Here is a 17,963-nt window from a genome sequence, read left to right as displayed (position 1 = left end):
GCAATTAGTACCATACAAAAAGACAATGAAATAAAATACCTAGGAATTATAATTGATAAGAAACTTAAGTTCGATGAGCATTTTTAATATACAGAGGCAAAAATATCACAAATAAATTGGATTTATGTTCCCAACGTGCAAGCACGGTAGCAATTTTTATAAAATAATGGTTTATAGGTCCATTATAGAACCTCATTTCATATACTGCCCTACGATTTTATTCATGCTACAAGTGAAACAAAATAAGGCAATGCGATTTATTCTTAGAAAACTATACCCCAATACATGAAATGCTCGAAAGTTTAAATTGGCTGAGTGCAAAACAACTCATTGTGTACACTCTAAAATTAATACACAACATGAAACTAGTCAACCTGCCAAAATATTTGAATGTCCGAGTAAAATATGTAGCAATATGAACCTCATAATTACTATACAAGGAATAGACATAACTTTCGCCTGCCAGCAGTTCGATCGAAATTCGACTAAAACAATATATACTACGAGGGATTGAGAGAATACAACGAAGTATCATGTGCAATAAAGCAATGTCAAAATATCAATAAACTTATGAAATTAGTATATAACTATTGCAAAGCACAACTATTTAGATAATGATCTCATACGTAAATGTACCTAATCTAGGTCTACAAGACCGTAAATAAATAAACAACCAATCTTACACATTCTGTAGTACTCCATACAGTACGTATACCAATCTTACATACTACGCCTACATTTCCATTCTACATATATCCCCCATATAACATACCTCTTACAAAAACTACACTTACATATTACGCGTAGATTCAGGGTTCCCCATACCGGGAGCAAAGATGTTTACACATCGAAAATTATTGTGTATGTGTAAAGGCTGAACATAGTTCGGCTTCCAGGCAAATATTTTCCGGCCGAGTATTTAAATGGTCTTCTCAATATGTGATGCATCCTATTTAACCTCTCCTTTTTGCGAACTTTTATTGAATTTTGTATGTTTTTGGTTTTAGGGCCCGTTATGTTGGATGAATTTGTGGAGTGGTTAAGGCTGCAGCGAACGTGTACGAGTTCTACAACGTTAAGCTGAAATTATATTTAAATTAAGCTAATGACATTAAAAGAGCAACAACCTACAAAATGGGATCAACACAACGCAACTACAAACAAAAAAGTTTAACTAAAATGAAACTGAAGTACCATAAATAAATAAAGAAACTAACAAACAAAAACAGCAAATTCCAAAGCAAAGAACAGTAAACAAATTCAGCTTAGAGCAAAAACTATTAAGTGGTATTAATCGGTCAACCCTAAACATATAAAGCACATAATAATAATAGTAATAAAAATAATACAACAGCAAAGCATGCTAATGAATGCGTTCATTTCACTCATGTATTACTATATTAAATAATAACAACAATACACACCAGAATTACTATAAGCATAAATAGTTATAACTATTTTTTGCTCCTTGATAATATGAATCATAGTGATTAATATTAAGTTACCATTCATTATAACATACGAAAGAGAACTGATATAGGGAGATGATCTTAGAAGTAACGAAATCGAAAGGGGATGCAGTATTCGTCGGACTGAAGAATATTCGTTGCGGCGTATATCGTAGGAAAAATTATAATAGTTTGTACAATTTCGCGGTAGATCTAATAAAACTACATAAATGCCGGGTTAGTTAAGACTTTGACTTGATTTTAAAATGATTAATTTATCCTAATAATGTTTTGTGTTTCTGGATAACTACACGCTCTGTTTACTTACTAACTAGTGAAACTATTTTAAAATTAAATCCAAGTGTTGACTAAACCGGTCTGAATCATGCAAAAAAACAACATTTTTCATAGGTATTATGTATCAAAATGATGATTCAATAAAAAAATAACTTAAACTATAGTATTATAATCTCTACAGATTTTTATCATATCACCGCCCTCAAAAAGATACGATGTTGATGGTCCTTTGCCGGATCCGGTACGGTCCGATAACAAAGCAACATTAAGGTACTACTTAGCCCCACCATCTCGACAACGGTTAATACAGCAGTTTCTTGATTTTACGAACACCATCGTTGCAGGGTTTGTTCGTAAAATCGAGTACCCTAACATTTTTCATATATTCTTGATTAAAATAGCTAAAATAACCAGAGAAAGTACACGTGTTTTTTAAAACTTGTTTTACTCAAATAACAAATGCAAAAAAAAAAAAAAAAAAACAAAAAAAAAATTCATTTCAGAATGGTTATCACCGTATAACACACATACATATCGGTTATTTACTTCAATAGTGTCATAACTCAAAAAACACAATTTTCCAGGAGAGCCATTCAAAGATTTTAACTGCCATATGTTGCGCATATAAGGCATATTTTCATTGTTATAGCACATGGTAAATTTTTAACTGATCACAAAGATTTTTTTATACAACATAGATCATGATATTGGGTACGTTTATATGTTATTAACTCAAAAGTCGTGTTTTTTGAGTTATGACACTATTGAAGTAAATGAGCGATATGTCCATACATATTGCATAGTTTAACTTAAGGGCCATTTAAACTTCCTTAACCCTAACGCCATAGTCGTAACCATACCCATATCCAAAACCATCTCCAGTGTGATCGATTAATGGTGCCTTAACCTAAAAATCCTGAAAGTTTCATAAAAATAAAGAAAACGCAAAAAATTACAAACATATTCCACAAAAAATAAGTCTCTTAGTCATAACGTATCGTAAAACAAGAATAAAATCTACAAATAGTTATTAAATTCACCAACTCAAATATTTTTAGGTTATGGATATGGCGAGAAACCAAAAACCAATTGGTTGGCTATGGTATGGTTATGGCGTTAGCGTTATGGTATGACACCATTAATTGATTACATTGATTTCCATAAGGTAGGTTCGATCAGCTGTTTTATCTGGTTATGGTTTTATGGTTATAAGTCACCATTAATTGGCCCTTTAGGTGTATGCTCAGAAAAGTTGTTGTTGTTGTTGTAGCAATGCTTCGCCCCACCTAACAGCCTCGACCGATCACAAATTGTCATCAATATCCTCTAACGGGAGTCCAAGGAAACTTGCTGTTTCAACAGGGGTGGACCATAAGGAAAGGGGTGTTAGAGGCGTTGGTTCCACATTACAATTAAAGAGATGGTTGGTTTCATGTGGGGACACATTGCAAGCGGGGCATACATTTTGTATGTTGGGGTTTGTAGAGACCGGCATTGGTGTTTGTGTCGGTGCGAGAGGCAATGATGTTAAAGTAACGAGCAGTCTGTAGTTAGTTGAATATCGAACGTTAACCTGTAAAGTCACATTGTGTTTCAGCTAAATAAAATACCATTCGTCATAGTAAAGCATTCCCAAATAATCACTGTATTATTACATAAGAATTCAGGAGTAACCAAAGAGGTGAGTTATTACAGGGTTGATTCTGGATAGGTAAGAGTTTAACCCGTTACAGTATCCAGAACGAAGTTGAGCAAGAGTGACACGCGTTTCCCTGGGGAGTATGCGTTCCTCCTCCGCGAGGTTTGGATACTTTTCTTTGAGTACTGGATTCACCGGGCAATTCCCGGCATAAAGGTCCGACGCCTGTTTATGGAGTTCACCAAGGACCTGCTTGTGTTTTTTCGCTTCATACGGCTGGGTTCTCAGGTGCCGTATTTCCTCAAAATGCTTACGGAGATGACTCCTTAAGCCCCTAGGCGGTGCTGGTTCATCAATCAGATGTCTGTTGGCTGCTTCCCAAGGCAGTCTGTTCTATGTACCGGAGCGACTCGGGATTTTCCCGACCAAGGACTGTCATTTCAGTGTGACCCCCTTTTAACGACATCTGCAAGGCAGATGAGTTTTCACTGAGAGCTTTTCATGGCAGAAATACACCCGGAGCGCTTACCAAACACTGCCAAGGGGCGACCCCGCTTAGAAAAATTTTCTTCTAATTGAAAAACCTTATTTCTAAAATTTTGATGTTGCTTTGTCCGGGGTGTGAACCCAGGGCATACGGTGTGGTAGGCGGAGCACGCTACCATCACACCACGGTGGCCGCCATGATGACTATCAGACTTATAAATAGGAAACGTAAATTCGGTCAAGTTAGTAATTAGATTCTCATAAACAAAAATAAGGTCCCAAGACATTATTTAACTGGTTAACGAAGTGGTTAATCTGAATTAAATTAGCCCAAAAAAGGGTGTCTAAGAAATTGATCTCATGAGGATGATGGATATTAGTAGGCGTTAGGACATTATCATTTATAATTTTGGACCATACAACCTTACTTAGATTGAAATCACCCAAAACGCAGAAATTACTATCATCATTTTTTTCGTAAAGGTCAAATATGTTATTGACATGAGCAAAGTACAGCGAATCTGTGCTGCAAGGCGGAATGTAAGAGACGCAAATAAATAACTTGCCAGACGAACCCGTAATACAAGCACAGAGCTGATCCAAGAGAGAATCACTATTAGAGAGCGGAACAAGGGAGGAGTGAAATGGACGCCTTACAGCAATTAATACTCCACCACTTCTAAGACGTCCCGTTTTGATGGGATCTCTATCCTTACGAGACATCATAATCACACCGTGAAGTGGCTAAAAATACTTCTTTAGACTTCGTTCTCAATTCTGAAATATTTTGATAATAAATGGTTATACTTTTATTAACTTTGTGATTATCACACTTAGCTAAGTCTTGGCAGCTGAGCCCTTTGCGTCACAATATGACCACATTAAACTTTCTAGGCCATATCGCCAACACCTAGTTCCATGAGGAACTTGGGGTCGCCAGAGCCTCTCCTGCTAGATATGTAACAGGATTCCCATCGAGTAGGTAAGGTTGAAAGTTGGGTTGCGGAAGCTTTGAAGCTGTACCCCGAAAAAAAACTCGAAAGATTAAGGGGTGTTAGGGATATGGGCAGCCGCTTCCCAAGGTATCAGGTTCTATGTGCCGGAACGACTGGGATTTTACCCGACCAAGGGCGGTCATTTCAGTGTAATCCCATTTAATTTTCTGCATTCCTCCCAGCAGATCTTTGCAGTAGGACTGCTCCATATTCTCCTGATCCGATAAGGTATTAAACCCAATCCGGGGCTAGTACCTGATCCTGTTCCAGAGCAATGATTTTACTGCGTGTGCCGGAAACGAATCTTATAAGACGGTCACACTTTTGTTAGTGTGTCCCTTGGAAGGGATGGTTACATCGCACGGAGTGTTCTGGGCTAGATCGATCGACCACGTAGTTTTTACAAATCTTTTGAGGCACCTTGCTGTTCACGCCCAATGGCGTCCCGTCCTTTGTGCCTTAGCGCCTTGTGCACCGTTTGTCAGCTGAGCATATATATACACTTGCGACATCTACCTAATGCACTTCCTGCCGTGGACGAAGCCACTCTCCTAGATGTTCTGGTCTCAGCGACGGTAAACCCCTGACGGGTTTCTTCACGCCAAGCCGCAAACCGAACTACTAGAGCTCTTAAAACTATTCCCTTAATCGATTTTCGATTTTTGTAGGTTTATTAGACGATTTTCACTATTGGAATAATTTGTTTGCTTTGATAACCGCAACTCAACGATTGTTCGAATATCTTACCAAAACCGAATATTTGATTTTGTCAAGCGTTATTTGTCAAAAAAAAAAATAATTTTTGTGTTTTTTTTGGGAAAATTAGCGGAAAAATGAAGTTGGGCTTGGAGCTTTTTTGCAAAATGCAGTGAAGGCAAGGAAGTTGCCTGTACTATTTGTGGTGCTATTTTAAGTTTTCGCAACTCTACGTCTTCGCTTATCAACCACTTTCGACAAATTCACAGGAAAGAAAATGGTCAGTTTGCTGACATGTAATTTAAGAAGTAAGGACGTGACTGTCTTCGGCCGTGCCGAAGACTTCATACCTTTCATGAATGGGGCTGAACAATAATCTTATCCCATTCGTAATCTCCAAATAATCGGCTGTATAAGATAAGAAATATATAGTGAACCGATGTACATAACTAAACAATTTTAAGATAAATATAAAAAAATGGCAAAATCCCCCTTATCTGAACAATCGGTTGTATGGGATATATATGATATATAGCTCCGATCGAAATGATTTTTACAGGAAATCTATGATATATTAGAATACATATCACCAAGTTTCACGTTTTTATATTGGAAACTAAGGGAGAAATGGCCAAAAATCTTTCTATCTGAACGATCAGTTGTATGGAATAGGTATATACTATATATATATAGCTCCGATCAAAGCGATTTTTTCAGGAAATCTATGATGTCTATATATATATAAAAAGAAGTGTACATTTTGGTTGTCACTCGATAACTAGAGAACGGATAGAAAGATTGCCATGAAATTTTTAGGAAAGATACAGGAAGGAGAGATGATGGTTAGTTGATTTTGAAATCCCAAATCGGTTTAGCCATAAGAATATAAAAATCAAATTCTGTGTATGTGTGTATGTTCGCTATGAAAACGTATTTCCCACACTTCAATCATCACCAAATTTTGGTTATAGGTTCTTTCGATCAACGGGAAGGTTTCAGGCTAAAAATAATTTCGATATATAAAAGGGGCGTGGAACCTCCCATACAAATGGTATCTTTGGTACTGCATAACTTTGAAGGTATACATGCCAGATAATTGAAATTCAGTAAGGAGTTATATGAGGTCAATCCCTAACACCACCAAGAAAATGTGGGATTGGGAAAACGGGGCGTGGCACCTCCCATACAAATGGAATATATCATACTGCATATCTCTTGATGTAGTAATGGTAGGATAATGAAAAGTGGTAAGGAGCTATATGACGTTAAGTCCTAATACCTCCAGTAAAATGTGGAATGGGGAAAAAGTGGCGGGGCACCTTCCATACAAATGGGATTTTTCAGAACTATGGCTGCCGTACAAACTTAAGTTATTTTAACACCTAAAGTTTGACTACATTGTTGAGTTTGGCTGTTATGCCTTTGTAATCTGCCGCCGTTAAAAAAATATGTTAGCTTCAGTCTATCTACATCTATCTATATATATAAAAATCAAATTCTGTGTGTGTGTTCCCTATGAAAACGTGTTTCCCATACATCAATCATCACCAAATTTTGACTGTGGGTTCCTTCGATCAAGACGAAAGTTTTTCATATTTCAGAATTAAGAATTTTAAATTTAAATTTTTTGTTTTTTTGGCTATGCGAACGAACTATCTTCGCTCCAAAAAATTATCATGTTAACAAAATCAATGATCGCATTCAAAACCAATTTCCTGGTGAAGCGACGAAATATAAATCGATCGACACAGTTACAGATGAAGATAAAATTGTGAATTATCCAATTGAATTTCTTAACTCTTTAGAACCACTTGGAATGCCTGCGCATATATCAACTTTGAAAATTGGCTCACCAATCATGCTTCTTCGGAATTTAAACCCACCAAAATTGTACAAATGGACTTTGCGTTTAGAAATTAATACCGAATTTAATCGAAGCAACAATCATCAGCGGTAAAAGCAAAGGTGAAGATGTGATCATACCACGGTTCCCAATCATTCCTATAGATTTGCCATTCAATTTTAAGCGCTTACAGTTTCTTGTACGCATTGCTTTTGCAAGCACAAGGACAATCGCTTACTATTGCATGCTTAAATTTAGAGTCTGTGCTTTTCCCATGACGAGCTATATGTTGCTTGGTCTAGAGTTGGAAAACTAAAAAATGTGTAACGAATTTGCTTGCAAATCCTCTTATTTGCCTTTTTGCAAAGTTCGTATCACTAAACTGTTGAATAAATAACTCCAATATTGAATAATGGAAAAATGGCCTTTATTAAAGTACTTCACAATAACACTTATACTTTGCAATTAGCTGGCTTAATAACCAAACTGACTTTCAAAATAATACTGCTATTGTTCGCTAGATATCGTTTTAATCGAAAGTCAAATCAAATTGAATTCCAGCGCCTCTACAATTGCCGCCTTTTATACTCTTTGATTTCAACCTTCGCATCTTCTAGGCGCTTCCAGAATCTACTAGTCCAGTAGCTCTCAAATTTCTCAGCTGTAACTACAATTGCACAATTTTATAGTTTTTCTCGTTGCATACTTATAGGAGTAGCTCAGATATATGCATGTGTTTGTGCATTGCCTCTCCGCTGCTCGTATACGTACATGGTACATAAGTGTAGACGCAATTATTGTTTCGTTTATGTAGATACATAATGATTGATCTATGGATGTGAATTCACGTCACACTGCCCTCCACCTAAGTCTGATCGTCCCGATCAGACAAATCTCCCGATCTAACCGCCGCTAGCATCTCCAAATGTACCACTCTTCTAGTCCGTGGTTTTCCAGTAGTTTGTATGCGGTAGATGGTATCACTGATCTTCTTCACAACTTTGTACGGGCCTTCCCAACTGCACCGATATTTGGATGGAACACCTTTCCGCCGGTAAGGGTTGTATAGCAGTACCAAATCTCCTTCCCGGAAACCTTCCAAATTATTTTCCTTGTCGTACCTGTGTTTCATCTTACTATTCATTATCCTGGATCGTTCCCTCGCACTCTTTTGCTTGGCCAATGAACTACTTCGTAGAGCTTGCGTTTGACGGATTGGCTTCGCATAACCAGTATCGAGACAAACTCCTGCAAAGTCTCATTCGCTCTTTGGTGACGGTTTTGCAACTCAATTTGGAATATCTGTTTCCTAAGCTCGCTTCCATAACGTCGTTCTACAGCAGCCATCAATGCTTCATAACTGTTCCGTTCGTACTCTGGAATCGTCTGTAAGATTTCCGCTGCAGGCCCTTTCAATGCCACGAACAGTGCAGCAACTTTATCTTCCGCATTCCAGTTGTTCACTGCTACGGTTTTCTCAAACTGAATCTTAAACACCTGGAAAGGAACAGAGCCGTCAAAAGATGGTGTTTTTACCTTTGGATTACTTGTTGAAACTGCTGGGTGATTTAGTTGCAACTGCTCGATACGTCCTCTCAAAGCATCCACCTCGGCCTCGATTTTTTTCTCAAACTGTAAAATTTTTGTATCCTGGGCCTCCAGCTTCGATGTTACCCTTATCTCCTGTGCCTCCAGCTGCGAGGATATGCGAGCCTCCTGTGCTTTCAACTGCTTAGCCAACTGAGATGTCATATATGTCTTTTGATCTTCCAGTTGGGATGCCATATATGTTTTCTGTTCTTCCAGTTGGGATGACATGTTGGTGGATATTTGTGATGACATTTCGGACATTTGTGCCGATATTGCAGCCAATATCATGTTCAGGTCTGTGTTCGCGAACTTTGCCATGTCCTTGTTGTCCTATGGAATTTATTCAACAATTCCACTTCTGACACCAATTATAACGAATTTACTTGCAAATCCTCTTATTTGCCCTTCTGCTAAATTCGAATCACTAAACTGTTGAATAAATAACTCCAATATGTAATAATGCAAAATGGCCTTTATTAAAGTACTTCACAATAACACTCAAACTGTGCAACGAATAGCTTGCTTAATAACGACACTGATTGATAGCTCAATGAAACTCTACTATTCAAAATAATACTTCTCTTCTCGCTAGATAGCGTCTTAATCGGGAGGCTGAAAAATGCGCAATGCACCATAATTGCTGCCGTCGCAGCAACCGTGTGTCCGTAGACTAAAAAACAGCCCCGTTCTGGAACCGTCGCCCACCCTGGCACCACTTTCGCATTACTTCAGGGTGGCGTTCCATATTTCTCATTTTTTAAGAGCCTACTGTGTTCATTTAATCGCCACTGCTTCGCATGGCGGATATAAAGTTCCCTCTGAGCAAAGCATTCGATCACGCTTACATCTTATATAAAACTAGCAGACCCGGCAGACGTTGTTCTGCCCTAAATTTGGCCTATATGTATACATTTTAATAATCTTTTTCCGTCTAACTCTACTCTCCCCCCTCTACATTTTTTCCTAATCCTTTTATTCACTCTTTATCAGTTTCCTCCTTCTCTCTTTTCTCTTCTTTCAAGTTGTTCTCATTTTTCTGCATCCCTTATTGCCTGTCCCAGAGGGTGGTATGTATTTTGTTCTAGTCCCAGTCCCAGTCCCACTCCGAGTCTCAGTCCCAGTCCGTTTCCGGTCTACTTCCCGGAAAAAAGGGGCGTAAATATTTATATAGGCAAATTTATATACCAAATTTTAGGCAATTCGCATAGGACGTATGTAAATAGGTATGTGGGTATTATTAATTCATGTCCTTATTTCGGATTCGCATGCATATTTATCAGTTTTGCCAGGTTGATGCGACTAAATCGAATATGACAATGAAAATTGCTTTAGAGCTCTCAGCAACGGCTTTCATTTGATATCCTATTACCCACACATTCTAGGGGTACCCGGGTCCATTTTTCGGCCTATATCTCTAGACCCTGTACGTCGATCGCAATCAGAGCTATGTAATAACTACCGCGTGAGGTATACGTAACTTGTGTGAAAGCTTGAACAAAATCGACCGACTGATCTCTTCAAACACCGGCGACCAACTAACACACATTTTAGCCTTTCTTTTTATATATATAGATTTTTATTTTTCATACTTCACTATAATATTAAAACGAAATGCAGATATTCGTTGCTTTTGAAATTCGGCTTAAAAATTGCACATGGAACAACTAAAGACTCTCCTGAATTAAAAAAAATGTCTTATTACCTCTAAGCCGCGGGTCCCCTCAGAAACCAAGGGCCCGTGGTAATCCCCCCATTCCCCTCCCCCTCATTAAAAAACACTATCTATAATATATGTAGTCGTTCAATGTCAGGGCTAGTTCCGTGATCGTGACAGAAAAGAACCAAAATACACAGCAAACCAATCTCGAATGACACCGAAATGGCCCTGGAAATGACAAAAACATTTACTAAAATAACAGACTCTTAGTCCCTATCTCCCTTTGCACCGTTTGCCAGCACAGAATATATATGTTTGCGACATTCGCCCAATGCAGCTCCTGCCATGAACGGTGCCAATTTCTTAGATGTTCTGGTCTCCGCGACGGCAACCCCTCGACGGGTTTCAATGCGCCATGCTGCCAGGCCGCATACCCAAATACACCCAATGCTTACCGAAGGACGTCCAGTCCCAGGGCCACAACAGCAGTTGCGTCCTAGCCCTCCACAACCCAGGCGTAGTCACTCGTCACTTACTCCCAGAGTGGCGACGTCACCCCTATGCACTTCAGAATTCTGCAGTTAAACTGTAATGGATTAACTGGGAATATCACGGAGATATTCGATTTCATGAAGCGGCACAACATCCGCATTGCTGCGATTCAAGAGACTAAACTCACAGCAAGATCCGTACTGCAGACCTGTTCTGGGTATAATGTCCACAGAAAAGATCGCGAGAGCGGAAATGGAGGCGGCCTCGCGTTTATCATACACCACTCTGTGCAGTATCATATATTTGATCCAGGCATCGACCGCAGGGACCGAGTCTTAGAACGTCAAGGCTTATCTGTCCGGTCAGGCGATGCAAACCTAGAAATCATCAACATCTACATCCCTCCTGCCACCTGTTGCTCCAGTGGATACCGCCCTAATATCAGCGCCTTACTCACTGGCAACAATCGCATTATCTTAGGCGATATCAATCCCCATCACGATCTATGGCATTCAAACTTGCGAGCGGACAGTAGGGGTGAGAAGTTGGCGGATCAAATAGAAGAAACGACGTTCTGCACAATAAACGGAGACGCCCCACACGTATGGTAGGAAGCTGTCACAGTTCGCCGGATATTTCAATCGAAGAACTCGTAAACTGCGTAAACTGGCAGCCGATGGTAACATTGGCATCCGACCACCTGCCTATACTTATTTCGCTCGAGCGTACCGCCGACTTCATCGTCACAGAAAAACGCACTTTCATAAACTTTAAAAAAGGAAAGTGGGACGAATACAAATCCTTTACAGACAACCGCTTTGCTGCCCTCCCTATCCCGACTAATGCCCGCCAAGGGGAGCGTGCTTTCCGCAAGGTACATTGAATCCGCCTCGGCACGTTTCATTCCCACCGGTAGGATTCCCGAAATTCGGCCCCACTTTCCGGCGGAGGCCGCAAATTTAGGGAGAGAACGTGACCTTATAAGACAGCTCGATCCCGGCGACCCCCAAATAAGGGATATAAACCAACGCATCAGATTGCTTGTGGATGAATACAAGCGGGCGAAATGGGAGGAGCATCAGAGCGGTTGTAACCTATCTGCCGGTGTAGGTAAACTTTGGTCCACCGTAAAGTCCCTATCGAATCCGCCTAGGCACAATGACAAAGTTTCCACCGCCTTTGGCGATAAAGTGCTGTCGGATGCGAAAAAATGCGCGAGCGCTTTCTGCCGACAATATATAATGCATTCTACGGTCGACAAAGACAGACGGAGGGCCAACAGACACGCACATAAACATAAAATTCAGCGCGTCACCAATTGTGATCACCGCCAAAGATGTTGCGGGTGCCATCGGTCATGCTAAACCATTCAAAGCAGTGGGCCCAGACGGCATAGCCATGCCGATGCTTAAAAGCCTAGGGAAAGAGGGTTTCAAATACTTAGCACATATCTTCAACCTGTCTCTTTCCACCTTTGTCATACCCGAAAAATGGAAAATGGCCAAGGTGGTCCCGCTACTAAAGCCTGGGAAACCAGCTAACATAGGAGAGTCGTATCGTCCGATATCTCTCCTATCGCCAGTAGCAAAGACGCTTGAAGCCATTTTGCTCCCCCAATTCCAAGAAAATTTGCAACTAGCCTGTCATCAGCATAGCTTCAGAAAACTCCATACCACCACCACCGCGCTAAATGCCATCAGCACCCAGATAAATTGTGGTTTAAATCAAAGCCCCCACCATAGAACAGTTGCGCTAGACCTATCAAAAGCTTTTGATACGGTCAACCATGGCACGTTACTGCAAGACCTGGAAGGGTCTACCCTTCCCTCATGTCTTAAAAGATGGACCGCAAATTATTTGGGTGGTCGGCAGGCATCGGTGCAATTTAGAAATGAAACATCAAAACCAAGAAGAATTAGACAAGGGTGCCACATCGCAAATGTCGACCATTTTCAACATACACGTCGATGGCCCTACGCTACCGAATGTCCTACACCCCAAAATCTTGGGTGTGACGTTTTATCAGGATCTATATTTTGGTGAGCACGCAGCCGCAATTGTTCCGAAAATTCAGGGCCGTAATAAAATCCTCAAATCCCTTGCTGGCAGTACTTGGGGAAAAGACAAAGAAACGCTCATTACCACATACAAAGCAATTGGCCAGCCGATTGTGTGCTACGCGTCCCCTATATGGTCGCCAAGCCTAAAAATTAGCCACTGGAAGAAGCTACAGGCCTGCCAAAATACTGCTCTCAGAATCGCCACGGGCTGTCTTCTTATGTCCCCAGAACACCATCTACATAGTGAGGCGAGAATACTCCCCATCAGGGAGAGAAATGAGATGCTAACCAAACAGTTCCTGTTGAATACCCAGAAACCTAAGCATTCTAACAGACATCTGATTGATGAGCCAACACCGCCTAGGGACTTAAGGAGTCATCTCCGTAAGCATTTTGAGAAAATACGGCACCTGAGAACTCAGCCGTATGAAGCAAAAAAACACAAGCAGGTCCTTGATGAACTCCACAAACAGGCGTCGGACCTTTATGCCAGGAATTGCCCGGTGGATCCAGTACTCAAAGAACAGTACCCAAAACTTGCGGAAAAGGAACGCATACTCCCCAGGGAAATGCGAGTAACTCTAGCTCAACTTCGTTCTGGATACTGTAACAGGTTAAACTCTTTCCTACCCAGAATCAACCCCGACATACAAAATGCATGCCTCGTTTGCAATGTGTCCCCACATGACACCAACCAGCTCTTTAATTGTAATTTGGAACCAACGCCTCTAACACCCCTTTCATTATGGTCCACCACTGTTATTACAGCAAGTTTCCTTGGACTCCCGTTAGAGGATATTGATGACAATTTGTGATCGGTCGCAGCTGTTAGGTGGGGCGAAGCACTCGTACAACAACAACAGCAACTACTACTACTATATTACCCCGAATAGTCTCCAAAACCACCCCGAAGTTATCCCAGAATGAACACAGGGAATCCACAAAATAACGATCCCGAAATAGTCTGAAAAACCCATCCCGATATTACCCAGAAATGATCCATATATGACAAATGGAGAGCCCCGAAATAGTCCATAAGATTTTCAGGAAATTACCACAAACTGAGCTCGAAACTACCCCGAAAGAACCATGAAATAGTCCCCATATGATCCTGAAAAGAGCTCCAAAATTATAATAAAATAACCCCGAAAGAGTCCCGAGGACCACAGTCATGTGGACGCGAACTGATCCCGAAACAATCCATACAACCATCCCGATATGACCCCGAATAGTTCCTACGACCGTGCCGAAATGACAACGAAACAATCCATAAAAACTTCCGTGAGTGACCGAAATGACCACGGAAGGCAACGCGCGACCTGCCTTACCACTACGCTACAAATAACATATCATTCGTAATTTTTATTTTCCAATTTGCTGCACTCTAAAATACGCATAGAGCATTACTCTAACTTTTTATGTAATTGCTCTACTTATACTCATATTCAGAACCGGAGCAGAAGCAGAGCATATTTTACGCTACTACAGCTGCTCTGGACTATAAAATAGAAACATTGGCTTAAAATGAAAAATATTGAACTTTTATTCTTAAAGTGTATCTATATATGTTTTACCGTTTGAATTATTGTTCAGCAGCGATTATTTGATTAATCGACAATGAGCAATCATTCGAATATTAGAGTATTCGAATAATTCGATTAATCTAATATCTAGTGCTATACGAACTACACCGGGTACTTCGATGTTTACCCAATGCGCCCAGTCCCAGGGCCCAACAGCACTTGCGACCTCGCCTACCTCAACTCAGTTGCAGTCATCCGTCACTTACCAGAGTGGCGATGTTTTCCCCGGTGTAGTTCAGAATTGTGCAGTTAAACTGTAATGGGTTAACTGGAAAGATCACGGAGATAATCGATTTTATGAAGCCGCATCCGCGTTGCTGCGATCGAAGAGACAAAACTTACGGCAATATATGCTTTGCAGACCTGCTCTGGGTACTACGTCCACAGAAAAGATCCCGAGAGCAGAAATTGAGGCAGGCTTGCATTTATCACTCACCACTCAGTGCAAGGCATATCTTTCCGGTCAGGCGATGCAAATTTAGATATTTTCAACATCTATATCCCTCCTGTCACCTTTGGATTAAAAATTCTGTCTTTGGTCAGATTTTAACTCCATTGGTACACCACACCTTTCAACCCAATTATTTGTAAACACTTCTGCAACTATTTCCGCTCCGGGATATGGGTCCTTTTGCTTTGATCCAATCGTCCCAGTTGGATATCCATTCTGTGAGCAAATCTCGGCAACCAACTCAATAGAGTATCTGCTTAAATTTCTCCAATGTCTTCGTGATTCCAAGACGACCTCTACTTGAACCATTATGGGGTTCATTGAGAAATTCACGGATAATTTTTCTTGGGACAACTATCAGTTTTCGGATGTATTAACCAACTTCACTCTCCCATAATCGACATAAACAGCCGGATATTGAGTTTAAACTGTTTCACTGTGATAAATATGACTTAGCGCAGTGACAGGACTCTCCGCTGATACCTCCTCTCTAGTAGGTCGTTCCTTCCGTTCGAGCCCTTGAATCACATGTGCCATACCTGCATCTTCTTCAGGACACTTCCTAAGTTTCTAAATGTCGCATTCACCCGTCAACGTTGTTGTCATCAGCCGTATATCTATTATGTCTTTGCAATGTTCAATGGAAAAATCTTAGCTTTCTAGTCGGTCGATCCACTGTGCCCATTGAACCTACGGATTTCTGAACTGCCGAATCCATTTCAATGCTGCATGGACTGCCCTAACTTGAAAGCGCTACCTCCTGTCCATTGACCAGTTTTGACAAAACGCCTCCTATAGCATATCCACTCGCATCTGTACCTAGATTATACGTGGGTCCTGGAATCGGATATGCTAACATTGGGGCAGTGCACAAACGCTCGCTCAATGCTTGGAAAGACACTTCTTGCTCCTTCTATTCAAAAGCGTAGTTTTTTCTTGTAAGCTCATGAAGGCTATTAGCTACGCTAGCAAATATTGGTACACACCTGCTGTAATATGTGTAGAGCCCAATGAAAATTCCAAGTTCATGCTGGTTCTGTGGTCTGGGCCCATCATTTACAGCTTCTTTCTTTTCATTCGCAGTTTAGATGCCCTCCGTCATTACTTTATGAAACAAATAAATTATTTCCTTTTTAGAGAAAGCACTTTTTGTGACCAATACGATGATGTTGTCTAGGTACACAAAGCATGAAAGACCAAAATCCAATTGGTTGGCTATGGTATAGAATGTCTATACACTGAAGCAGTTTTGACAACAGGTTGCTTGTTTTTTGCTTGCATTGGTTACAAAGCAAGTTAGGGAATTGCCCGTAGCCGTCGACGTAGACGCGTACTGTTGTTGTGTTAGCAGTGCTTCGCCCCATTCAATGGGCACGACCACTCACAAATTGTCATGAAAGACCTCTAACGGGAGTCCAAGGAAACTGGCTGTTTCAACAGGGGTGGACCATAGGGAGATTGGTCTTAGAGGCGTAGGTTCAACATAATTGAATTGGATGGTGTCATGTGAGGACACATCGCATGCAGAACATACTCGTACATTACGATTGATTATGGACAAGTAAGAATTTAACCTGTTACAGTATCCAGAACGAAGTTGGGCCAGGTTGAGTCGTGTCTCCCTTGGTAGTATGCCTTCTTCTTCTGCAAGGGTAGGATAAAGAAAAAGGGGTAGGATATTGCATATTAATAACAGGGTTCACCAGGTGCGTCCGGGCAAAAGCGTTTACCGATTCTGAGTTGGCAGGTGCGGGATCTCGTCATATGGAGATATTGCCTTAATCTCCCAGTCGTCACTCTGGGAGTCAGAGATGGGTGAAGGCGCTTTAAGAATGTAGACTTTGTCGAGCGTGCTGTCCGATTGCTGCTGGAGTATCTGGTGTCGATGAGTTGGTACTTATACTTTGCCAGCATGGTGCAACGAATGCACCGATCGGACGGTTGCCATTTCTAAGCCCAGAGCATCTATGAAGGTGGAACGGGCCAAGGCATGAACTGCATTGGACCGATGTCGTGATCGTAAATATTCTTAGCTGGTATACGGAGCACACGGTGTGAGGGACTAGGGTTGATAGCTCCTTACGCGAGTGCGTGAGTCGGAAAAGGAGGGGAGGGAAGGGAGTAAATGCTGGTGCTTGGCATTGCTACTGTCCATGGTACATATATTTTAGTGATGAGTTGCAGCAGCCCCGTTGGCTGGAGGCGCCATTTAACGCGAGAAACAGCGGACAGTTGATGTGGCTTGCTGGGCAGCTGCTAGAATGTAGTGTAGGTACGCTTGAGACTGAACCGCGGGACGTCCTTGAACGTGAGGGAGCCACAAAGGTTTTGTAGATATTTCGGGGCGACGTTGGGTTCTAACCAGAACAACGCGAACGAACTAGACACGTATTTTACACATGACACCCTGGCAAGAGTATGACCGTCTGAGGTAAATCCTTTTCTGACATATGTATGCAGCAGAACCACATCCTGGGACCTTCTCAGAACAGAAGGGTATGCAGCAGTCCGTCTGCAAGGAGCTGCTTCGAGGATGCCAATTTGTGGGAGGGACGCAACAAATTTAATAGGGTTACACCGAAATTACAGCCCTTGGCCGGGAAAAAATTTCCGAGTCGCTCCGGTACATATAACCGGATGCCAGCGAAGTAGACGCGTACTAGACGTTGCGTACGAAATCGGTACGCTTTGATGTTGAATACATGTATTTCAATCGAGAGCTGCAC

At 41.1% G+C, this 17,963-nt stretch overlaps 1 protein-coding gene across 4 annotated transcripts in view; it reads left to right on the top strand.

Annotated features, from left to right (window-relative positions):
* SCCRO4 (DCN1-like protein SCCRO4) overlaps positions 1–1,917 on the top strand; it is a 139,155-nt gene extending 137,238 nt beyond the window's left edge. For all 4 annotated transcript variants that reach the window (XM_067791606.1, XM_067791608.1, XM_067791609.1 and 1 more), the window contains one exon: positions 1,008–1,917. In XM_067791606.1, the coding sequence (XP_067647707.1) occupies positions 1,008–1,084 (77 nt within the window). In that variant the 3' untranslated portion in view covers positions 1,085–1,917. The remainder of the gene's footprint in view (positions 1–1,007) is intronic.
* The last annotated feature ends 16,046 nt before the right edge of the window (positions 1,918–17,963 follow it).

The sequence above is a fragment of the Eurosta solidaginis genome, chromosome 5 (genome assembly GCF_040869045.1).
Source record: "Eurosta solidaginis isolate ZX-2024a chromosome 5, ASM4086904v1, whole genome shotgun sequence".
NCBI classification, from domain to species: Eukaryota; Metazoa; Arthropoda; class Insecta; order Diptera; family Tephritidae; genus Eurosta; species Eurosta solidaginis.
The sequence above is the reverse complement of the archived record's forward strand: the minus strand, read 5'-3'. Positions and strand labels throughout refer to the sequence as shown.